Source organism: Notolepis coatsorum, assembly GCF_963971535.1.
Source record: "Notolepis coatsorum genome assembly, chromosome: 8".
Lineage (NCBI taxonomy): Eukaryota > Metazoa > Chordata > Actinopteri > Aulopiformes > Paralepididae > Notolepis > Notolepis coatsorum.
In genome coordinates, this window is record NC_140172.1 from 77,454,336 (window position 1) to 77,477,626 (window position 23,291).

The 23,291-nt window shown below is 40.8% G+C and overlaps 1 protein-coding gene across 2 annotated transcripts in view; it reads right to left on the reverse strand.

Moving 5' to 3' along the window:
• Nucleotides 1-21,707, reverse strand: part of LOC311233234 (heterogeneous nuclear ribonucleoprotein A/B-like) — a 41,911-nt gene extending 20,204 nt beyond the window's left edge. For both annotated transcript variants that reach the window (XM_084320168.1, XM_084320167.1), the window contains exons 1-5: nt 21,572-21,707; nt 17,947-18,227; nt 13,450-13,618; nt 8,378-8,545; nt 151-282 (exon numbers count right to left, since the gene is read on the reverse strand). In XM_084320168.1, coding sequence (XP_084176294.1) covers nt 151-282; nt 8,378-8,545; nt 13,450-13,618; nt 17,947-18,197 — 720 coding nt within the window. In that variant the 5' untranslated portion in view covers nt 18,198-18,227; nt 21,572-21,707. The remainder of the gene's footprint in view (nt 1-150; nt 283-8,377; nt 8,546-13,449; nt 13,619-17,946; nt 18,228-21,571) is intronic.
• Between the last annotated feature and the right edge of the window lie 1,584 nt (nt 21,708-23,291).

Genomic DNA, 23,291 nt, shown 5'->3' on the forward strand with positions numbered 1-23,291 from the left:
ACATCTGACTGCCATTTCAACCGCAAAAAGGCATACAAGTAACAATACGATGTGTCGATCATGAATATGCAAATTGACGAAATTTCATTGTTGATTACATCGCCATGGTCAACGAATGGTGACAGCCTTAGTATATATGTATATAAATACCTTGCTGCCAAAGATGGTGTGGAACTTCTTCTCCAGACACTTCTTGACGCTGGTCTCCTCTTTGTATGTGATGAAGATGAAGCCCCTCCTCTTCTTAAACTTGGGGTCAATAGGAAGCTCAATGCTCTCCATCTAGAAGACAGTTGTTGAATCAAATGATTAAAACATCAACTTTGTCATCGTTACATATGAAAACCAAGACAGTTGACAGCTGAATATTTGCAGAGAGCATGTGATGAGACATGAGGGCAGAACTGAATTCCTCCCATTAGTCCAGGATATTGAAATCTTCCAGGACACAGTGGACCCGGCACCAATTTCTTCCAACGGAAACCCAGACTTAAAGTAACCGTTACACCTCTGAATGGCATGGTAGCAGAACAGTCCATTAACAGCTGGGAGAACAGAAGAGAAGTGACATGGCAGTAGGGCTGGGCGATTCTTGCTCAAATGTGAATCACGATTTTCCTCCCTAAGAATTGAGAACACGATTCTCTCATGATTCTTTTATTTATTTTAATTTTATAAAAACATTTATTGCACTTTCTTAAATGGACAACATAACATATCAATGTGCTTGACTTAACATAACTTATATCTTAACTTATAAAAAGTGCTCGACTTAAACTTAAGTCTCTTGTAATACAAAATAAGTCCCTTTTCCTCTCTTATTTTAGAACACTTCAAAGTGATTCACTTAAATGCTGCTGAACATAAAAAAACTAGAATGTAAAATGTATGAATAAACGTAGGTGTGATTGCTTCATCAGTAATGAATGTTGGGTTATGGCTTTAGAATGTTCAGAGTGAAATAGGATGTTCGCTTAAGGCTTTAGAATGTTCAATTATGGTTTTAACATGAAATAGAATGTTCAGTTACAGCTTTAGAATAAATAATAATACAAACTAGACAATTCCGCACAGGGGAAATTGTGAAAGTGTGGGTGACGCCTGTGCACCGCCAGCCAATGGGAGAGTCTCTCGCGAGTCTCTATGACAAACGGTTCAAAAGATACAAAAAGGAGGCGCAGCCTAAGGATCGGGGGAGTGGTCAACATAGACCAATGAAAGAGGATATCCCTACTGAGTGCAATGACACAACCCGCAAGTCTACGACAAACTGTTAAAAAAGATAGACAAAGGGGGAGGAGCCAAACGATGGGCATGGTCAACATAGACCAATGAAAGAGGATATCCCTACTGAGTACAATGCCACAACCCGCAAGTCTCTACGACAAACGGTTCAAGAGATACACAAAGGGGGTGTGGCCTAAGGATCGGGGGAGTGGTCAATATAGACCAATGAAGAGAACATCCCTACTGAGTACAATGCCACAACCCGCAAGTCTCTATGACAAACGGAGGTCATTGCCAGGTCAGCAGTAGAGTTGATTGACCGCTCCCTCTGAGTCATGCACACCTGCTTACCCCTAATTAAACTGATGCAATGACATGCACTCTGGTGCCAATGTATTTCAATGAGGGCTGACGCATCCTTCAGTCTCACGATGATTAAAAGAAAACGATAAGAGATGATGCTTAATCACTTTAATATGAGCGCTTGAGGACCCGAATGAAGGGTTCTGTGCGATATTGTGTAATTCCGTCGACAATTGTGGGCTGGGTGGCGATCGGGAAACAAGGGGGGAAACTAGAGCTGCCGCGGTATTGATTATTTCCTTACCGCACAAATTTGCTAAATATTTCCTACCGCCGCGGTTATTACCGCACGCACACAAAAAATTTAAAAAAAAAGTTTGAAGCATTTTTTTTTTAGTAGTAGTCTACTCTTTATAGCATATAGCCTGCCTCTAGTCTAAATGTCTATCTTTAGAGGATGACTTTGCAGCATGAATATTGTTTGGGATTCGGCAAGCATGCATTAGTTATTGAAAGTGAAACACTGATTCGAAGTTTCCCCTCTGGTCGTGCGCAGTTCACTCGGTGTCGCGGGCAGGGGTGGTTACCCCTAACCCCCCCGACCCTTTCTTATTATTATTACTATAAAGTTACTACTTTATAATAAAGGCATTCGTTTTGTGGCATTGACATTATATAGTTATACGTTCAATAACATCAGCGTATTTACCGGACCATAGCAAGCCAAGCAATACTCTATTCATATCTCAGTTCCTTTCTTTGCTCAGAGCGTGCTGAGTTGTCCCATTCTGCGGTCTGTTAATAAAGTTTTCAATCAGACAAGTGTATAGAACGAAGGGCTTTTATTATAACATTCGTTGCAGACAGTAAAATCATTATGTCTCGTTTAGTACTCCTGACGAGCGATGGTAGTCCACTCCGGCGGAGAGTTAAAGCTAACGTTATTAGCCGTGTTGTGATGAGCTGACATTCAGGACGTAAAAAACTAATACGCGCTTGCCGATTGGTGGTAACACACTGCATGACGCTACAACGTGTGCCGCGTCTCTCTTCTGACCAATCAGTGGTCTGCAATGTTTCACGTGACTTTTCTGGTACCCAATAGGGTCGCTTGGAACCTCGACAGAGGAGTAGGGTATATCTGCAGAGCCGCAAGCCCAACGAGAGGAGGGTAATTTATTATTATTATTATAAAAAAACAGCGGTGACGCGGTATTCAGCCTACTCTGCGGTGGCCGTGATGTAACAGCGATACCGCGGTAATGCGGTAATCGCGGCAGCTCTAGGGGAAACGCTAAAAAAATCTGTTTTTTGCTCGAGTGAGGAACCCATTCGTGTCTATGTGGACCATAACTTTCAAACAAATGGTCATAAGTTGATAGAAATGTCCAATTCCATTTATTCTTCTTTTGTGAGCGAGGGCACAGCCGTGTCATTGTTTTGATGTGTTGTTTTTATATCTACGTCCAAAATTGGCCATTCATTCCCTATGGACCGAAATGTTCCTGTTTAAAGTCGATCAAACGGTGTGGTAAAACATTCCGAAAAGTAATAGCAACTCGAGTTGGAGCAAGCCGGTCGTTTTGATACCTTTCACGTGTATGTGGTGCGAATGCTCTGGGAGGAGTTAGCGGACAAAAATCAGCGGAATAAATAATAAAAATAGTATAGATTTCAATAGTGTGGCAGTGCCAGGTCACCCACACCAATAAAACCTCATCACATCATCACGCAGTTCTGTCTCGACTGTCGTTCGACACTGGGTGTACAGAGCAGACAATGCAACATTTGAAAAGTATCAAGTAGCACTTGTCTATCGTCTTGATCATTTTCTTAAACCCCTCATTTTGAACGGTGTTGATTGACTTGATGGATATGACGATGCACTGTATAACATTTGCGTTATTGAGGCTTGTGTGGTCTGACGGCTGGGATTTTGTGATGTGGTTGTCCTTCATTGCTAAATCATATTCGACTTTATGGTGACGTTTGAGGTGGTTGTAGAGGTTGGTCGTGTTACCTTGCGTTGCTGCGATGGTGCCAAAGCATTGTATGACCCCTCCTTGTACATCATCGTTTGGTTTAATTAAACCCGAAAAAGTTCCATACACTGGAATGTGCTCCTTTTTTCGGTATAAGCACAGTAGTGGATACATCGCTCTCCCTCACCACCGGGATTTTCTTCAGTGTCGCTAATTTCTTTTAGCTTGAAAATGTCTTGCTCGTTCAACACGTGCCGTGTTGTGTGAGCTCAGCTGTTTACTCAGCTGAGTAGCCTTGGGGGGAGGGGCATTGTGGGGAGGGCAGCGGCAGTGAGTGCTGTGTGAAGAGAGAATTAATAGAAGAGTGTTTTTAATGCAATTGATCTACATTTGGACGCAAATGCAAATACATCAGAATCGCCGTCATTTAGAAATAAGATCGCATAGGTCTATGAATCGAGATTGCGGTCTTTTTACGATTAATCGCGCAGCCCTACATGGCAGCAGTGTTTTGTACATTTGCTACTGCAGGGCTCTACGCTAACCTTTTTCCCAAGGAGCACATGTGCTCCTAAATGAAAAAATTTAGGAGCACACAAAGAAATTTAGGAGCACACACAAATATTTAGGAGCACAGTGAAAATATTTCAAGTAACAGTTTATTATTTATTTTTTTAAATAAATGTATATTTGTACTGTGCGTGCATGTGCAAACGGGGACGGGACACACATCTGTGCAATAGCACATACCACCAAAGTCACTTGTGTGCGTGTGTGTATCTGCATGTGCAAACGGGAATGGGACACAGACATTTGAACTATTAAGTGATTAATGCCTACTGTGGCAAAGTTGTAGCCAACAACTAGGCCTAATAAAAAAGGCAGTGACATTAAACAAAAAGGAGACACTGGCATTACCACCAGGGCCATCAGTAGAGGAGACTGTAAGGTGCCTTTTCAGTATACTACCTTTGCTAAAACTGTGTTCTCTGTTAAAGGTGGCAACAACTGGAATAGCCTACCAGTTGTGATTAGAGAGTGCCCCACATACTCCATGTTCAAGACCCATCTTAAACTGCATCTTAACACTTTCAGTGCCACGGACAACATATATCGTTTTATTAGCCCCCCCACTGAGTGCCGATGACGACAAATATCGCTTTATTAGCGATCTGAAATCATATTTCATCAACAGAGTCTCCCGTTGGTACAGCAGCCCCTACAGGAGCTCAGAATGGAAAAAAGCGCCCCCTACCGTCTATCCCTGTGTAACTGCAGGTCAGTCGCTTAGACTGACCTGGGATCTGTAGATATGTAGGGGCGGAGCCAGCTGGTTCCTTGTGCTGGCAAGAAGTCTCATCAACATGGAAGTCATCGCGGGACGCGAATCAGCCTGGAATATATATTTACAGCAGCCAATACTCAATCAATAAGCGTGATCGATATTTGGAATGGCGATCAGGAATTGGAATGATATTTTTGGAGAACATCTGATCTGAGGTAAGGAATCTATTTTACCAGTCTTGGGATAATCAGAGTTGTATTCGCTGAGATCTCAGCGTTTGCCCTATGTGTGATGCGTCTGTGTGTGCGCGATCGCTGATGAGGAAATAAGAGAATCGATTTTTCAGATCGCCTCTATAGCGTGCATACGTACACATATACTATCGATAATCTAGCGTTTATTTGAAAACGATTCATAAATAGGCCGAAAAATTACAACGTTTGTGTATTCTAGAATATTCCAGTAAATGTCTTTTATCATGGAATCTTTATATTTTCCCTGAAAACGAGGGCTTTTCAAAATGCTATAAAACGAAAATGAACAGATGAACAATCCGCTTCGACAATGTTGACTGGAAAACGAGTCATTGATAAGCGACGGGCAGATTAGACACATAGCCATAATTTAATAATTAGGCATTTTTAATGCTAACATTGAAGGAGGTTCCGGGGCACCGAGCTCCGGCACGGAAAGTGTTAAGGCAAACCAGAACTGTGATCATTTTTAATCTGATTTAGTTTATGTAACTTGTTTCTTGTTTTTACCATTGATTGTCACAATGCTTTTACCCTAAGCAGGCTATTTATTTATTGAAAGAGTTTTGCTGTCTCCTGGTGTAAATTAGCTCTTGCTACAACCCTGCATGTTACATTTTGCATTTTGTACTTGATGTTCATTAACATGTGCTGTCCCTATCAAATAAACTATCAAATCAAACTACTGCTACAAAAGTAACAGTCACTTAACTTTAGCCCCTTTTATGCATACAATGCCTATGTTTTGGCTAGTGTTGCTCTTCTAGAAAAATAATCCTTTCAGGGTTGCCTATTGAAATACTGTACACCTCCAGTACGTCACTCTACTGTGATTGGACAGTGAGTGCAATGTGGGACTTGTAGTCTTAACGATTTATCAGCGGAGAAAAAAAAGCATGACTGAGGCTGTAATCTTCACTCGCACACCGTGCAAGTAATTGATTTTTCCGGTTCGCACACACATTTCTAGGGGCATATGCGAGCAATACTTGCCTGTGTGTTGCTGAAGCTACTGGTCTGTCAGCTGACTGGTACATCCATGTACTTTGTTACTTTGCATCACAACACGTTGTCGCCATTTTTACATCAACGTTAGTCGGCTATAATCCGTTATGTTCTGTCCCTGCATCCATCTTAGAATGGAGTATTGAAGCAATTCAATCAATACCATAAAAGTAGGGATGCCTCGATCACGTTTTTTGCCACCGATACCGATCACCGATCGTCTATGAGCCATATCGGCCGATACCGATCGTTTTATAAAAATAATTAAAAATGTATATACTTTTTCTTTTTTTATAAAAATAAAATATATATATATACATATATATAATTATACTTGTAGTTGTATTATCTGCGAGACATCGCCACCACTAGGGATGGGTACCGAATTCGGTACTTTTGAGGCACCGAACCGAAACACGTCGGTACTACCGAGTATCGAATCAAGTGAGAAACCGATTTTTTTTTTTTTTTTTTTTACTTTTTTCTTTTCATGTCAACGTTCACACGCACAATATATGCTTACCTAGGATTTGACTTGATTCAACAACAAAGCAGTCGGAGCAATGACAAGCCGAAAACTGTCGAAATTGTAGTTATTTGAAGTTTGGATTTTCTTTTTTTACGACCGAGGTAGGTAAATTACATTTCTTGAGACTAAATTACCGAAAAAAGGTACCGTTGGGTACCGGTATCGATTCACAGGTACCGGTTCAAATATGAAAGGTACCCATCCCTAGCCACCACGCAACAAGTCAAAATGCTCACTATCTGCAAACAGCTCCACTGTCTGTGTATACTCTGCTTTGGTCAAATCACATTCAGCATGCCCTCAGCTAGCCCCTTTCGTGACTGCGATGCAAGCCAGGGGCTCGAATACGCATTGAATCAATGTTATAAGACATTGATATCAGGAGCCATCTGTAGCTACTGCTAGCCGGCTAGATAACGTTAAGACAACACCTTAGTGAACTATTTAGTTTACTTGGTCATTTCGTGTAAACAGTGAGCTCTTTAGTTTACTTGGTCATTTCGTGTAAACAGTGAGCTAACGTGAGCTACCTAGCTAACGGAAGTATCATGCACTACTAGACTATTGCTGGAGCATTTGTTGATATCAGGAGCTATCAGTGGCTAGCCAGCTAGATACAGTTAGACAACGCCTCAGTGAACTATTTAGTTTACTGGGACATTTCATATAAACAGTGAGCTAACGTGAGCTACCTAGCTAACGGAGGTATCATGCACCAGACTATTGCTGGAGCATTTGTTGATATCAGGAGCTATCAGTAGCTAGCCGGCTAGATACCGTTAGACAATGCCGCATGTATTAAACTAATAGTGAATAGTTGACTGGGTCATTTTGTTTAAACAGTAACGTTAGCTAGGTAGCTAACATTAGCTCACAGAGGTCCCATGCACTAGACCAGTGGTTCCCAAAGTCGGGGTCGCGACCCAAAGGTGGGCCGCGAGCAGCCACGGGTGGGCCGCGAGATGATTTAAAAAAAAATAAAAAAAATGTTTTTTTTATTTTTTTATTTAAATTTTTTTTGTCAGGCCACTGAACTTAGAAGCAGGCCAGGACAGTGTTTCTAGTTGTATTCTAAAATTCTATTCTATTGTATTCTAAAATGTGACTATATGGTTTTATATTAACTTAATAAATAAACAAAAACGAAAAATCTACTTATTTCAACGAACATTTCAAACTAAATAACAGATTATGCACATAAAACGCTGAAAACAACCGAAGCAACAATAGTATTTTAATGAGGCTATTATTATTATCATTATTATTTTGCAACAAGTTAGCCCTCTCATAAATAGCACATATAAATGAATAACTAACTTGAACTAACTTAATAGGATTGAAGTGATATTTGGCTTAAAAAATCGGTCGCCTGGCAAAAAAAAAAAAAAAAAAGCCAGACGATGTGCATTGGGCCGCGGCTCTCTGACGCCTTATTTTCTGGGCCCCGGCCTGAAAAGTTTGGGAACCCCTGCACTAGACTAGAGCAGACTATTGCCGGAGGCAATAGGAGCCTCTGTTGACACGGGTCTGGGAGGGGCAGGGGCAGTGCGCTGCAGCTATGTGTGCCTGAGAGAGAAGTCAGCGAGTGAGAACTCAGCTAAGAATTGGATCATGTTTTTCTATCTGTTTTCATGATCGGCGAAAATAAAGCATTATCGGAATTCACCGATCTCATATTTATACTGAATATCGGCCGATACCGATCGCTGGCCGATCGATCGGGGCATCCCTACACAAAAGTATTAGATTTGGATACCAAGCTCTGTGTGTAGGAATAAGTTGGACCACGTACCTCTCCGAAGGCTCCAAAGTATTCCTTGATGATTTCCTCTGAGGCCTCTGGGGTCAAACCTCCTACAAAGATCTTCTTTCTTCCGCTTTCCGGTTCTTTCGTCATGGCCATGGCTCTCTTAGGATCGATCTGTCGGCCATCCAGCCTGTGTTCCTTTACTTCTAGAACCTACACATAAATACTTGGGATGAGTTCGAATTTTCAAATAGTCGTGCCAGTCTCGACATTCGATTTTCATGAGTCTAAAAATATATATATATATGTATATATACTTTTTAAGTGAAGCAAATTATTCTTTGCACTATTTGGGCAACTTTACACAATTCCTGTGAGTCTATTGAAGACATCTGTAAGGTTTTCAAAAAAATGCATTGTTTTATATTTCTAATCAAGTACTCAAAACCATAATTTTTCAGCCTCGGGATTTCAGGCTGTTATGGCCTGGCTCCGCCCATAAGCACTTTGAGTGACAGTCAGCCCACACAGTCGGCGACTGGTAGACAAGAGAGAGAGAGGGGGGGGGGGGGGGTGGGAGAGAGAGAGAGCTGAGAGAGAGAGAGGATTCACTTCCTTGTGTGCGTCCAGCAGACATGGGGCTGTTGCAGTGGAAAAAGACAGGCCGTTATTGATAAGGCCCCCCTTCTCAATCTCTCTCTCCCCCTCTCTATCTCTCTCAGAGTGCATGCAGAGGTGTCGGGTTTCACTCTGCCTCCCAGTATGAGGAAGTGGTTTCCACTCGCTGTTTAGTCTCGGTAGATTGTGGGCGGGCATTAGCTCCAACCACAGAGCCAATCGCATCACCTCTGCAACAGGTCCTGCATTATTATTTATCACTGTCCACTTACCCAGGCCCGGGTGACGTCACGACATGCCTCAAATCAGGATGACCTAATTAAATCTAGCAGGAAATGGTCTGAGCTGAATCAGAGCAATCCGCCAATATGGTATTTAGACACAAAAACACATTGATACTAACTCTTATTACTATAATACAATGAGACTGAAAAATGACATTTATAATGCATGTCACCTTTAATTAATTGTTGTATTTAGAGGCATCCTAATTTTCATAGCTTAATTTATCTAAAAGATGCACATGCTACAGTTTCTGTTTGTTTATTAACCTGTTCCACCCGACGGGACCGGTCCCAAAATGGCATCTGGTCATAAATCAATATTTTTCAGAGTGTTGCATACAATTTGCGATTTTAATATCAAACGTTTTCAAGTATTAACATCACTAACATGTCACAAAAGCATGTAGAATGTATATTATCATCAATAACTTAGTTTAGCAATAGGTTAAAAGTGCCATTAGATAGATTTTAACTTTTCGATTTGGTGAAGTCTAGTCTTGGGAATTGTAGTCTTTTTGGGGCCATTTTGTAGAGGCCTTGCATAGCTGTCGATCAGCGTTGGAAATTTTCCGAACTACACTTCCTGGAAGATTATATGGGGTTCAAGGTTCACAGTTCTGTATGAATTATTTCAATAACTGTTATTATTCGGGATAATAAGCCACAAAAGGTAACGTTTGACAAATGTTTAAACGCAGTTAGTTTCTCTTCCCTATTGTTAACATGTAGGAACAATTAGATCTGAAATTAGTTTCAAAACGATTGCACTGTGGGGAAAATTAAAAAGTACAGTAGATTACAGTAGATTTCATTATCTGTTCTTATGCATGCCTGGTATGAGGGCCGACGTTCCACTCTACTGGTTAAAGTTGCTTACTTGCGAGTAGTACGTTCGTTGATTATGAAAAATAATGTCCACAACCGCTCCAGTGTAAAACAAAGATATCCAAATGGTTTATTTCTCTTCCACAGCGAAGTCTTTCTTTACAGAAGTGGTCCTAAAGCTATTTTCCTAAATATTCACGTCACTACTACAAGTAGAGCTGCCGCGGTATTGATGTTTTCCTTACCGCACAAATTTGCAAAATATTTCCTACCGCTACGGTTATTACCGCACGCACACAAAAAAAACAAAAACAATTTGTAGTCTACTCTTTATAGCATATAGCCTAGGCGCCTCTAGTCTAAATGTCTATCTTTAGACGATGTGCAGCATGAATATTGTTTGGGATTCGGCAAGCACGCATTCGTTATTAAAAGTGAAACACTAATTCGAAGTCTCCCCTCTGGCTATGCGCCGTTCACTCTGTCGCGGGCAGGGGTGGTAGCGGCGTGCCCGCCGGTTACCCCCCCTAACCCCTTCTTCTTCTTATTATTATAACGTTACTACTTATGATTACAAAGGCATTAGTTTTGTGGCATTAACGTTATATAGTTACACGTTCAATAACATCAGCGTATTTACCGGACCATAGCAAGGCAAGCGTTACTCAATTCATATCTCAGTTCCTTTCTTTGCTCAGAGCGTGCCGAGTTGTACCCATTCTGCGGTCTGTTAATAAAGTTTTCAATCAGACAAGTGTATAGAACAAAGGGCTTTTATTATAACATTTCGTTGCAGTAAAATCATTATGCCTCGTTCCCCCTGAGGAGCGACGGTAATCCACTCCGGTCTCCGGCGGGAGCTAACGTATTAGCCGTGTTGTGAGCTCTGATCAATGGCTGACATTCAGGAGGTAAAAACCTAATACGCGCTTGCCGATTGGTGGTAACACGGCAGGACGCTCCAACGTGTGATCAACTTGCCAGCTCTTTCCACAGCAAAACGGTAGGCTTGGCACCTTGGTTGAGAAATGCAGGCTTCAGTCTATGTTGTTTAGTCCATCTGTTCAGTCCTGTTTCAAGATGCACACTGCTGCTCTGAGAGAATTGTTGACTATATATAGTAGTGTTGTCACGATACTGGAATTTCGAACTTCGATACAATACCTTGAAAAGTATCGATATTCGATACCATTTTCGATACCACAGGGAAAAAGGTTCAATCTTAAAATGTAAATAAATTTCGCTTTTGTTGCTCATTGATTCTCCTCAGCTTCTCTCTAGTACTATAAGAGAAGATAAATATAACAATTTTAAAACCATTTGTTTATCTTTAGATCACACATTTAAAAATAACTGTTCATCTCACTTCAATCATTTTTATTGCAGAACATGGTATTTTCTCAAGCAGACAGATGTAAACACTGTAATCTGTGTTGCATGTACCTGACAAACTGAACTGTTTGTATTACAGTCATATTCCGACTTAACTGAATGCACATGAGTGTGTGTGTGTGAACTACTGTACTATTACAGGTATTGAAATGAACAATGCAACTTCCTTATAGAAAAAAAAAAAGTTTTAATAATTAAATATCGATATTTCGGGAAATGAGTATTGAAACCGTTTTAAATATTCAGAATCGATATGTATCGATTTTTCGATATTTTTGACAACACTAATATAGATACGCAAATGTTCTAGAATGTTTGGTTATGACATCATACGGTGCCATCACAAATGTTCTAGAATGTTCGGTTATGACATCATACTGTGGACCACAAATGTTCTAGAATGTTCGATTATAAAAAAAAATTGTTAAAAGAAATCCAGTGTGGGTGGATTTGGATGAAGGGCGTTTGTTTTTACTGTAGGCTGCTCCCGTTTTCCCAGTACTGTGGTACGACTGATAGCGTGTGGTTTAGGAAGAGGGAGTTTTTCACAAATCCAGCACACCCTTTCTCATGCCTGGCTGTGACGTAGCCACGTAAGTTTCAGAAGCAGATGGTAAACAAAGATGGCGTCGTCGGACTTTTTCAAAGTTTCAGAGGAAAACAGTTCGCTTGCTATTTGTAACAAATGCAGAAGTTCCACGAGGAGGGAAAGGGGCAACAAGCTATAACATAAAACATCACCTGAAACATCACCACCGCTACGAGGGTGTATTAAAATACGACGCCGAGCAGCTAAAGGCTAAGCTAATCCAAAGCCAGCTGCAAAAGGAGCCGGCGGCATGTACCGTACTTTTCGGACTATAAGCCGCGGCTTTTCCCCCCATTTCTCGACCCTGCGGCTTATATAACGGTGCGGCTTATATGTGGACAAAACCCGAAAATCGAAATATTGCTTTTTTTACTGCATTGAAATGTTATTTATCTGTTCCCTTATTTACTTAATACAACTTGTAAGTTAATTCTTGTTATTTGTCAGACAGTATTGTGTCCCAATGGGAGTCATTCTCTGTAGAGGTGGAGTCATTCTCTGTAGAGGTGGGAACTTAAAGCTCAATATAAGAACGGCCATGCACCACCACCCACAGAATCGAGAAAGAGCAATCAATCTGTCAATCCTTTCCGTGTCGGGTGAGGTTTCCCGTGTTGAGTCAAATTAAGCCGCAGGCTCCACTCCTTACATATGGTAATTAAACATTAAAACACATGCGGCTTATAGTCCAGTGCGGCTTATATATGTACACATCATTCAATTTCGCTGCTGCGGCTTATAGTCAGGTGCGGCTTATAGTGTGAAAAGTACGGTAGTCTTTTACCAACACACTTGCAGTTTGACGAGGCGTTTGCAAAATTAAAGACGTTTGACAGATGATTTGTTTGGTTTATTTAATTCTTTTTGAGGCGTGCTGTCCTATAAATGCCAAGTAATAGTTGTTTCATGGACCAAGACCACAACAGTCTCCTCTCCTATAGCATCAAATGTTTTATCTGCTGACAAAGCACAATACCTGTTGGTTTTTAGTTCACTCATTGTTCAGGGAAACGCATTGTTAATGACATTGACGGATTGTGAATTTTGTGATCGACTAAAATTATATTTATTTGGAAAAATAAATATAGTCACTTTATTTGAAGAGTCAAAACTGTTCTCTTGGCTTCGTTTTGTTCATAGTAGTAACGCTCATGTCATGATAAATCTGGTTAGGTCAAAACTACAGGAATATACATAAAAAGAAATTATAATACAATAAATATATATATAATCGGTTAGCGACCTTGAGGAGCAGAACGTTTTCGGTATCGGGTTCAAAAAATCAATATCCCTAATCACTAGTATTGGCAGTGGTAGTAGTTGTTAAAAAAAAAAAAACAGTCTCACAAAATCCTGTGGGAAACACTGGTGGTGGTTTGTGTATATACAAAATGTACAGGTTGTCCTACCTTGTCGACGCTTGGCGACTCTTTAAACAGAACAAAGCCGAAGCCTCGAGAGCGGCCCGTGTTGGTGTCCATCTTGATAGTACAGTCTGTCACTTCACCAAATTTAGAGAAGTAATCCTTCAGGTCTTTCTTACTGGTGTCCCAGCTCAGCCCGCCTACAAACATCTTCCTGTACAAACACATCCTGCTTAGTGACTGGTCAAACATCTTACAGTACAAACACACATCCTGCTTAGTGACTGGTCAAGCTGCTGCAGGAAATACTCAATATGGCTGGTATAATAATGATAATAAGAAATAATATTCCATTGCCTTTCCCATCTGTATAAAAATCTAAATGTTGGTATCGTGACAAGACTACAACATACAAAAGCAGCTCGACAAACGATATCCTTTGCGTCTAGTAGGCATGGGCCAATTTGTGATTTTGGTGGTATGTGCTATTTGCACAGATGTTTATCCCTTAGTATGCACACGCACAGTATAATATGCATGTAATAAATAGTTTGTTAATAAACTCTGTTACTTGAATTTTTTTTACTGTGCTCCTAAATTTCTTTGTGTGCTCCTAAATTTCTATTTAGATTTGATTTATGTAAATTTTATTTAGGAGCACATGTGCTCCTTGGGAAAAAGGTTAGCGTACAGCCCTATATATGGATACATTAACATAACATTATCAAACATAGGGACGAAGACTGTAAAAAAATAGTTGACAATGTTTTATAATCTTTATGTTAATTTTCATCAAACAAATTCTGTGCCCCCGAAATACAAAAAAATAAATAAAATATCAATTAAAGGGGGCAAAAAAAGCCCTGGATTTTTTTTATTTATTTCCAACCCTGGTATAAATTTGCGCTACGGTATGGATTTTGACTATACCTTGTGACCGGTATAGAGCAGCTAGTCACAGCAGTAGCAATGACGTTAACGTTACTTGAAGATTCACTCGACGTTTGCAGTGGTCGTTGCATAGTGTTTAATTGTACTGAGTTTTTCTCCACTTGTTCACGGACCTTGCCATAATAGTTGTCATTTCAATTTGGCTAAGGAGGCTGAGAGGAGACTTGCTTTAGCACAGCAACGTGGCTAACATTAGCCGCTAAGCTAACGTTCTAACGTGACTGCGGCACAGTTCCATTAGTGAGGAAGGGGGGGGGGGGTTATATTGACAAGGCTTGACAACAGAGGTTCAAAGATAACTTCACATTTATTTGGCTATTAGTTTCTTTATATCGCTTTATCCATCAGGCTGCTCCCGTTTCCAACCCTGTGTGTTGACAATCCTGGTGTGACATCACCACCTACGGCATCTTAGGAAGCTCAAACCTCAAACCCATTACATCACGCTCTCTCGCTCTCTCTCTACGTTGTCAAACATGTACACTAAAGTTAAGTTATGTTGGAGTTGTATTGTGTCTGAGTTGTTTGAGGGAAAGAAACCTCCTGTCCTGCTGTAGTTTTTATTTTCAGTTTTTCAGAGATGGAAGTAACTTGAGAAAAGGTTTTGCATTTTTCTATTGCAGTTTTGCACAATAAATGTTCTTAAAATACCTCTGTACTATGTGAAATATGCCCTAGTAATACAAGAGTACAGTAATAGCTGCCATACCAGTGTTTTACCCCTTCAGAAGAATTTATATAGACATTTTAAGATAAATGAATATACCGTGATATATACCGTTACCGTCTATTAGGGATGGGCGATATGAGGATATTATATAAATATCGGGTACAGTTCATAAACGATACTTTTTAAACGTATCGTGGACATCGTGATGTTCCTCACAATCCCTCACATCAGTTTATAAGCCGCCGCGGTTGAGATTACTTACTTTGGCGCAGCGCTCTACTCTCGTCTCGTCTCTCCCTCTCAAAGCAAAAAAATACAGACTCGCCCCTAACCTACGTCATGTACACGCCCATACACACACCCAGAGAGGCGGTGCTACAGGTTTGTTTGGAGGACTCTACTCAAGGAAACAGGGAACGGGGATACGACAGCGTGAGAGAAGTGGACAGAGCTTCGCAAGTTTAAACGTTAGCCATACGTGTTTTATTCAGAAACGGCAATGGAATATGGAGGTGCCGAGGTGGATGAACTGGTAGTAGCCTTGCGTTCTAACCGTTAGCATTGCGGCTAGCGCAAATGAGCTAATAAGGCACTGAATTCATACAGTAGCTTGTTAGCTAGCGTCGAAATCCGTGTGTCGCGTTGACGATGACGTCACGGCGCCCCAGCTACACTACGTCTTTATCTATCTAATCTATGAGTACTACCGAGTCGAGTAGGTAGTAGGGCACCATGCAGACCGTGGAAAAGCGGCATAAGAGAATACTTCATAATGTTTCATGCAATTAAAAAGTAACTATATATATATATATATGACACACATTTACAGTGTTTTGTTTACCAGTAGGATGTTATAACATTGCTGATAATAAAAATCATAAGTCTAAGCCAGTGGTGCCCAACCAGTCGATCGCGATCGACAGGTAGATCACGGGCTGATTTCAAGTAGATCTTGGTTAATAAAATTTGATTATTAAAAAAAAAATTAAAAAAATTGCTAAATCAACTCTTCCTCTTCCTTGTTAACTACGACAAGCAATGCTGTTTGTTATTTAAGATGAGGTCGGACTCGGCACTGACAGATTTGTGTTCATTATGCTGCTTTTATAAAGCCTCAAATGACGGCTTACAATATACAATTTTGGCTGGTAGCTCTCGGGCTAGGTGGTAAATAAAAAAGTAGATCTTGGTTAAAAAAAGGTTGGGCACCCCTGGTCTAAGCTATCAAGTCTCCCATGATTTTATATTACTATATATTACTAAGTATAGGCGGACCATTCCTTGGTTACAAGATTATTATTTTCTCACAGTAGTGTGTGTATTTTTGGTTAAAGTGGATAGAAAACAGTACTGTGCAAAAGTCTTAGGCACCCAAGAGTATTTATATAAATTGTCTTAGATGTTAATAAAAATCTGTATTAGTATGTCTTAGATTTTTAGAAATGTTTAATTAAATTATTTTTGAAAGCATCTTCATGGTTTAATGCAGACATATGTTGCAGGGACTATTTTAATCGTCATGTTGGCGTGACTGTAGGCTTCAAAGCAGGGTTCGAAATTAACGGGGGCTTGGGGCAAAATGCCCTTGAAAATTGACCAAATGCCCTCGAACATCAGTTAAGGGGGGCAAAAAAAGCCCCCGACAGTTTACTAATTATATATATAATTATATATGCTCTACAGTGCGAGCATTTCCCTCGTATTGCCCCTAATAATATGTGTGTGTGCAAACCGGAAAAATCATTTACTTGCAGTGTGCGAGACAGACGAGTGATTGTGAAGATTACAAAACAGCTCCGCTGTTAATAGTTCAGATTGAAACTGGACTGAAATTCAGTTTTTGGGTGGAATGCTTGTTCCAAGGAGGAGGGAGGCGGGGCCCGCTGCGTGTTACAGGCACTTGAGAGGTGCTGCGATTCCTGCGAACACAGAGAGAGCGCTCTGCTCTCATCAAGCATTACACTGCTATCTTAACGTTAGCAAGCTAAGCATCTGCATAGCGCGACCTGTGTTCTGTGTAACGTTAAGTAACTTGTGTTCGGCGGGGAAAGACCATTCCATTTGTAACACAACTCCAAAAGAATAACATCCAAATCCGATCCCGATGCGCATTTCCTTCATTCCACAGCGCTGAGCGCGCAACGTATTTCATTGATCGATCTGGCCAGAGCCTATACTCACAAACGTTGCATGTGTGGGGTTTTTCATCAATTTGAAACAAGCTTCTTGACTGTTGGAATTAGGGATGTTAAAAATAAAATATCTAATAATATTATTCAATATTAGACATTCGTTGATCCAGAGGCAACCGGTTATTATATCAAGACAACAACACAACTTGCCCTCACTCAGGGACAATAATATTTAATCTATTTAGATAGAGTATGTATTATTTACAGATAATTGAAGGTACCTCAAAACATGAAACCAAGCCATGATGTCACACATCGTGTGTGTGTTACTTGAACAATTGTCACTGTGCTCCTAAATTTCTGTGTGCTCCTAAATTTGTATTTAGATTTTATTTATTAACATTTTATTTAGGAGCACATGTGCTCCTTGGGAAAAAGGTTAGCGTAGGTAGAGCCCTATATATGGAGACATTAACATTACGTTATCAAACATAGGGACGAAGACTGTAAAAAAAGTGTCAACAATGTTTTATAATCTTTATGTTAATTTTCATTATAAAAATGTTGTGCCCCCGAAATACAAAAAAAAGCCCCCGAAAAGCAATTAAGGGGGGCAAAAAAAGCCCTTGAAAAAAAATGTTAATTTCTAACCCTGCTTCAAAGGGTTTCAAGCATTTTTACGGGCTTTAGAGGAAATGTCAAAATATCGTGATGTACATCGTGTATCGTGACATAGCCAAAAAATACTGATATAAATTTTAGACCATACCGTCCAGCCCTAGAACTCACCCTGCATCATCCTGATCCTTGCTGGCGTTGATCTTGCCACCGTCCCCCACAGCCACAGCGCTCCCATTCGTGGGCACCTCCTCTGAAGCGGCTGCTGCCTCCTCCTCCAGCGGAGTCTCCTCCTCCAGCGGAGTCTCCTCCTCCAGCGGAGCCTCCTCCAGCTCCAGCTGAGCTCCTCCGTTCTGCTCCTCCTCTCCTCCCTCGTTACCGTTCTCAGACGTCTCCATTAACTGAGTCTCAGAGTCTGACATGCTGCTGGCGGGTGGTTGCTTGCAGTTGGCCTAAAATCAAAGCAGGGAAAAAAATCTTAAAACTGAATCAGTTATCACCTTTAAACTTGGGAATTATGTCAAATTTCAATACAAATATATTTTCTTAACTCATTGGACGCCAGACCCGATGATAGTCGGGTTAACTCGCCATCGCTTGAGCGACAGACCAGAGTATAGTCAGGTTTTAATCGTTATTTCTTTTATTAGCGATATCCATTAATTTCCATCCATCCCAGGGCTGTACAGTGCAACGAGGTTATCGCAAATTGCCCCTTTAAATGGCGCGTGCGAGTGGAAAATAATATTTGGGGGCAACCTTGCGAGTAGTGATTTCAACCCTTCATTCGCATTTCACTCCTAAATTAATCCAGACAAATTGGATAATTTTTTTTTAAAACATTAGCCTACAACCAGGGCTGTACAGTGCAACATAATGTCGCGGTGCTATGAAAAAAATCTGTTGGCGATGAATGAATTTACTGCGTAGCCCCCGTCTGACAGCCTGTTATTTGCGTGTGTGAAGTGAATCTGGGCCACGCTATTCTACTTGGTAGTTGTAGTCTATCGTGCGATTAAATACCATGTCCCCGTCTGCATACATCCAACACCAAATCCCATAATTCCTAGCGAACAATCAAAACGAAAATGAATGTGGCCTATTCCATCGCCAAAGAAGAACTTCCTTTCAATAAGTTTAAGCCGCTAATTTTGCTCGGAGCGGATATCAGTCCATCTTATGACAACCACGTCCGATGTGGAGAGATGATAAGAGACCATAGCCGATGAAGTTAAGTCGGATCTGGCAGTGATGATTGACAGGGACACGGAAAATTCTTAATGTCAGCCATGCATTAGGTGAGTAGCCCACTCTTAGGACGTTTTTCAATACTTAAATACTGTCTACTTAAATTTCCCAAGTATCAACCTATGTATCTATCTAATAATGAGACAATATGCCAATAAGATCATACTAATAATTGTCACGGTTCCCCGTATGAAAGTGGCTTGCAACTTACTGCTGGTAAAATCACTGTTTATTTCTCGTTTTGCATAGTATTACATTCCTTTTCTATAAACAATCAAAGTCCTACCGTAAGAGCCTCATACGGGTCAACTAAACCTTTTTGATAAGAGTCTTTCCTTCGAGCTAAGTTGAACAGAACATTTCACTGTCAAAAGCGCAAACTTAACCAAAGTTGCTTCGCAACACGGTTTTCAAAATAAAGGTCACATATACAAATGCCGTAGTAGGCCTCTCAATTCTTATAAAAAAAGTCCCGGATATACATAAACATGAATTGGCATATATCTCTATAAACGGCCCAACACATTGATCACTTTAGGCACACCCTGAAACCAGTAACATCACAAATATGAGGCAGGTAATTACCCATAAAAATAATAAACCTTTCATGGGGTTATTAATTTACAATAATAATAATTCATTTTATTTTTAAAGCACTTTATTATGAAACAAAGGTATGCAGTTTCTTGTCCTCCTGATTAATGCAATTGTGTGTGTTGTGATGATCTCATTCAAGGAGCACTACAAGCGCGCACACACACACAGTTTGTTGTTTTTGTTCCATTAGTGATTTACACACTTTCTCAGTTGGTTCATTATAAAAGATACAAACCTGACAACAAAAGCACTTAAATGTTAAATAAAAGGACCACAGTAATGAGGCAGGAGGAACATATTTTTTTGCACTATAATGGTAAAATTGTTATGAAAAAAATTGACCCTAAAAAAATATTCTGTGCCCCTACATTTCTCATTTAGGGGCACCTGTGCCCCTAGTGAAAAAGCTTAGCATACAGCCCTGCATCCAACCTGTTATCGTTGGGAATGGGTCTGAGCTCGCAAAGGGGCAAATTTCCGCTGCCTATCGTCTCCCGGATGGTATTGCACATCATTGGAATCCCTCTGGCTGGGCTGTGCATCAAAAAAAATCCGGTCCAGGTTTTCCTTCTCGGGCATGCAGTATCGCTATAACACATTGACTGGGGACACTCTGAGCAGCGTGGATTATGCGTTTTGGATATATAACGTTGGATCAATAAACGTGATCAATATTTGGAATGGCGATCAGGAATTGGATTAATCTTTTTGCAGGACATCAGATACAAGGTAAGAACATTAAATATAAATTTGATCGTTGATCTGATATGTATTTCTACCCGATCGACGCTGTATCTGTGTGTGTATGTTTTCCGTTGGGTAAGGGGGCTAAGATCGCGTCTTTCTCTGGAATTACTAGAAATCACCAAAACTATACTCGTAATATTCAAAATGGTAAAAAAACGGAAATGTACTGATGAAAAAACAATTCGTTTTGTACATGTTGACTGCAAGCATATTTTAAGCACTCGCAAATCTCCCACTCCTCCCATTGATTAAAGCGGTGGCGCTCTACCACCGTCTGGCGCACTTAAGCGGTGGCGTCCAATGAGTTAATAATAGTGAACTTATTTTGGGGGGAAATACACATAAGGCAATACTAGGTCTTGTGTTCATGTTTTGGCTCAAATATCAATTTAATGGAACCCCTGAATTGTACATGCAATATGTAATGCACTCCATCACTTATTAGAAGTATAAACCACAATAGATTAAGTGCCTCCAGGCGGGTTGCCGCCGTTATTCGAGTGAACAGCTTCCTAACTCTGTATACACTACAGCCCCCGAGTCTGGTTAACACTAGCTGTTGCTCAGTTCACTTTAAAATCCGAAACAGGAAACGAAATACCGCAAAGATTCAAAATGGCCGCCTCCATCGAAGGTAGCATTAATGTTGTCTAATTAGAGTCAAATTATTACAGTAAACATTTTTTATTAGTAACACTAATACACCCAATCAGCCTGCTGGCTCAATACATTGTGTTAAAAGATTAACTCTACAGTTTGGAAATAGCCAAATGGTTTTAGTTTATAATCCTCTGCAGAATAAAAACAGCCCAGAGAACTATCGATCTGAGAGAAAAACGGGTTGAATTTACTGTTGTTTTGTAAAGCTCCAACCGGACGCTAGCCGTTAGCTTAGCAAAGAGCTCGAGATCACCAACGCTCCAGAGGAAAGTAGACCAACCATTCCAGATATGAACATATGGCAACTAGAACGGTCATATGGCATAATATAAACAGTTAGTACCAGCGGGTCCTAAAATACACACAATAACCGTCCCTTAGCATCATCTACTAGTTAGCAGCTAGCTAATGGTAGCTCATCATAACGGGGAACTAGCAAGCTGCCGTTGGTTAACACAGGGACGTTACCTAGGTGACGGGTATTACTATTAATATATACATGACATGTGAAGCTAAATACACCAAAGAAAGAATAGACACTCACTTTGTTGGGTTCTGCACAGACTCTTGCTGGTCAAGATGGACACACCGCTTAACTCGTGGCGAAACGTTTCCCACCGGATGTGCCCAGGCGATTGATGACGTCGTAATAAGAAAGCGTGTGATTCGCCGGATCAGAGCGCGCCCGCTCTAATCAAAGTTGTACACGATTGGTTGACATCTCTCTCTCTCTCTCTCTCTCTCTCTCTCTCTCTCTCTCTCTCTCTCTCTCTCTCTCTCTCTCTCTCTCTCTCTCTCTCTCTCTCGCTCTCTCTCTCTCTCTCTCTCTCTCTCTCTCTCTCTCTCTCTCTCTCTCTCTCTCTCTGAATGAATGAATGAATGAAAACTTTATTTAACAGATTGCAGAATGGGTACAATACAGTACGGCTCAATACATACAATTGTTAAGGGGATGCAGACCTGAGAAAGGACGTTTGTCTTGTTTCCATCAGGGTCCCCCCATTTTCAATTCATATAGACATATATGACATACATGACATACAGATAGTCAGTACTGCTACATCTATACATTTATGACATACCAGATTTGCAAATACAGTACTGTTTGTGATACAGAAGGAGTCAAGAAAAGGGAGTATATACATTTGACGTAGAAACTGTACATTGGAGGAGGTTGTGTGGGGGGGGGGTTGGGTACATTGGGATATTGACAACCATACTGGGTAATTTACATTGGAGGTGGTTGGGGGGGGGGGGGGGGGGGGGGGGGGGCCGGGGGCACACTGTATAAACAAGTAACACTGTACATTGAGGGGGGGGGGGGAGGAGACACTGTACAAACAAACACAATTGTACATTGAACTATTGACAAAACCATACTAGGTAAATGACTGTACATTGGAGGGGGTTGGGTTAGGATATTTACAGGGGCCAGTGTTGAATTGCAGTCTCCCGTAGGTGTCCCTTGAGAGAGGTTTTGAAAGTGGGTAGTGATCCACATTCCTTTACAGCTTTGGGTAGGGCGTTCCACATTGATGTGGCATAATTGCGAAACGTGTTTAGTCCCTTATTTGAGCCGAATCTGGGTTTACATGATTTGTGGAGCTCCCTCTGGTGTTGTGATCGTGGTATTCACTGACCTTTGGGAAGTATTTTGACATGTACATGGGTACCTTGGTCGTGTAGTGTATCTTGTAGACCAGGCCCATTGCAAGTTGTTGTACTCTGTCGTCTACTCTAAGCCATCCTAGGTTGTCAAAGTGGGCAGGGGTGAGGTGGGTTCTAGGAGTAAGGTCAAGCAGTAGTCTGACCAGTTTGTTTTGAGATGTTTGTAATTTTGTTTTTAGCGCCTTTGAGGTGCTTTGGTACCATGAGGTGCAAGCATAGTCGTAGTACCCCTGAATGAGTGCTCCTGCCAGAGTCTTCAGGGTGTTCTTGTTTACCAGAGAGAGAGATCCAGTAGATCCTCTCTCTCTCTCTCTCTCTCTCTCTCTCTCTCTCTCTCTCTCTCTCTCTCTCTCTCTCTCTCTCTCTCTCTCTCTCTCTCTCTCTCTCTCTCTCTCTCTCTCTCTCTCTCTCTCTCTCTCTCTCTCTCTCTCTCTGAATGAATGAATGAATGAAAACTTTATTTAACAGATTGCAGATTGGGTACAATACAGTACGGCTCAATACATACAATTGTTAAGGGGATGCAGACCTGAGAAAGACGTATGTCTTGTTTCCATCAGGGTCCCCCATTTTCAATTCATATAGACATTTATGAC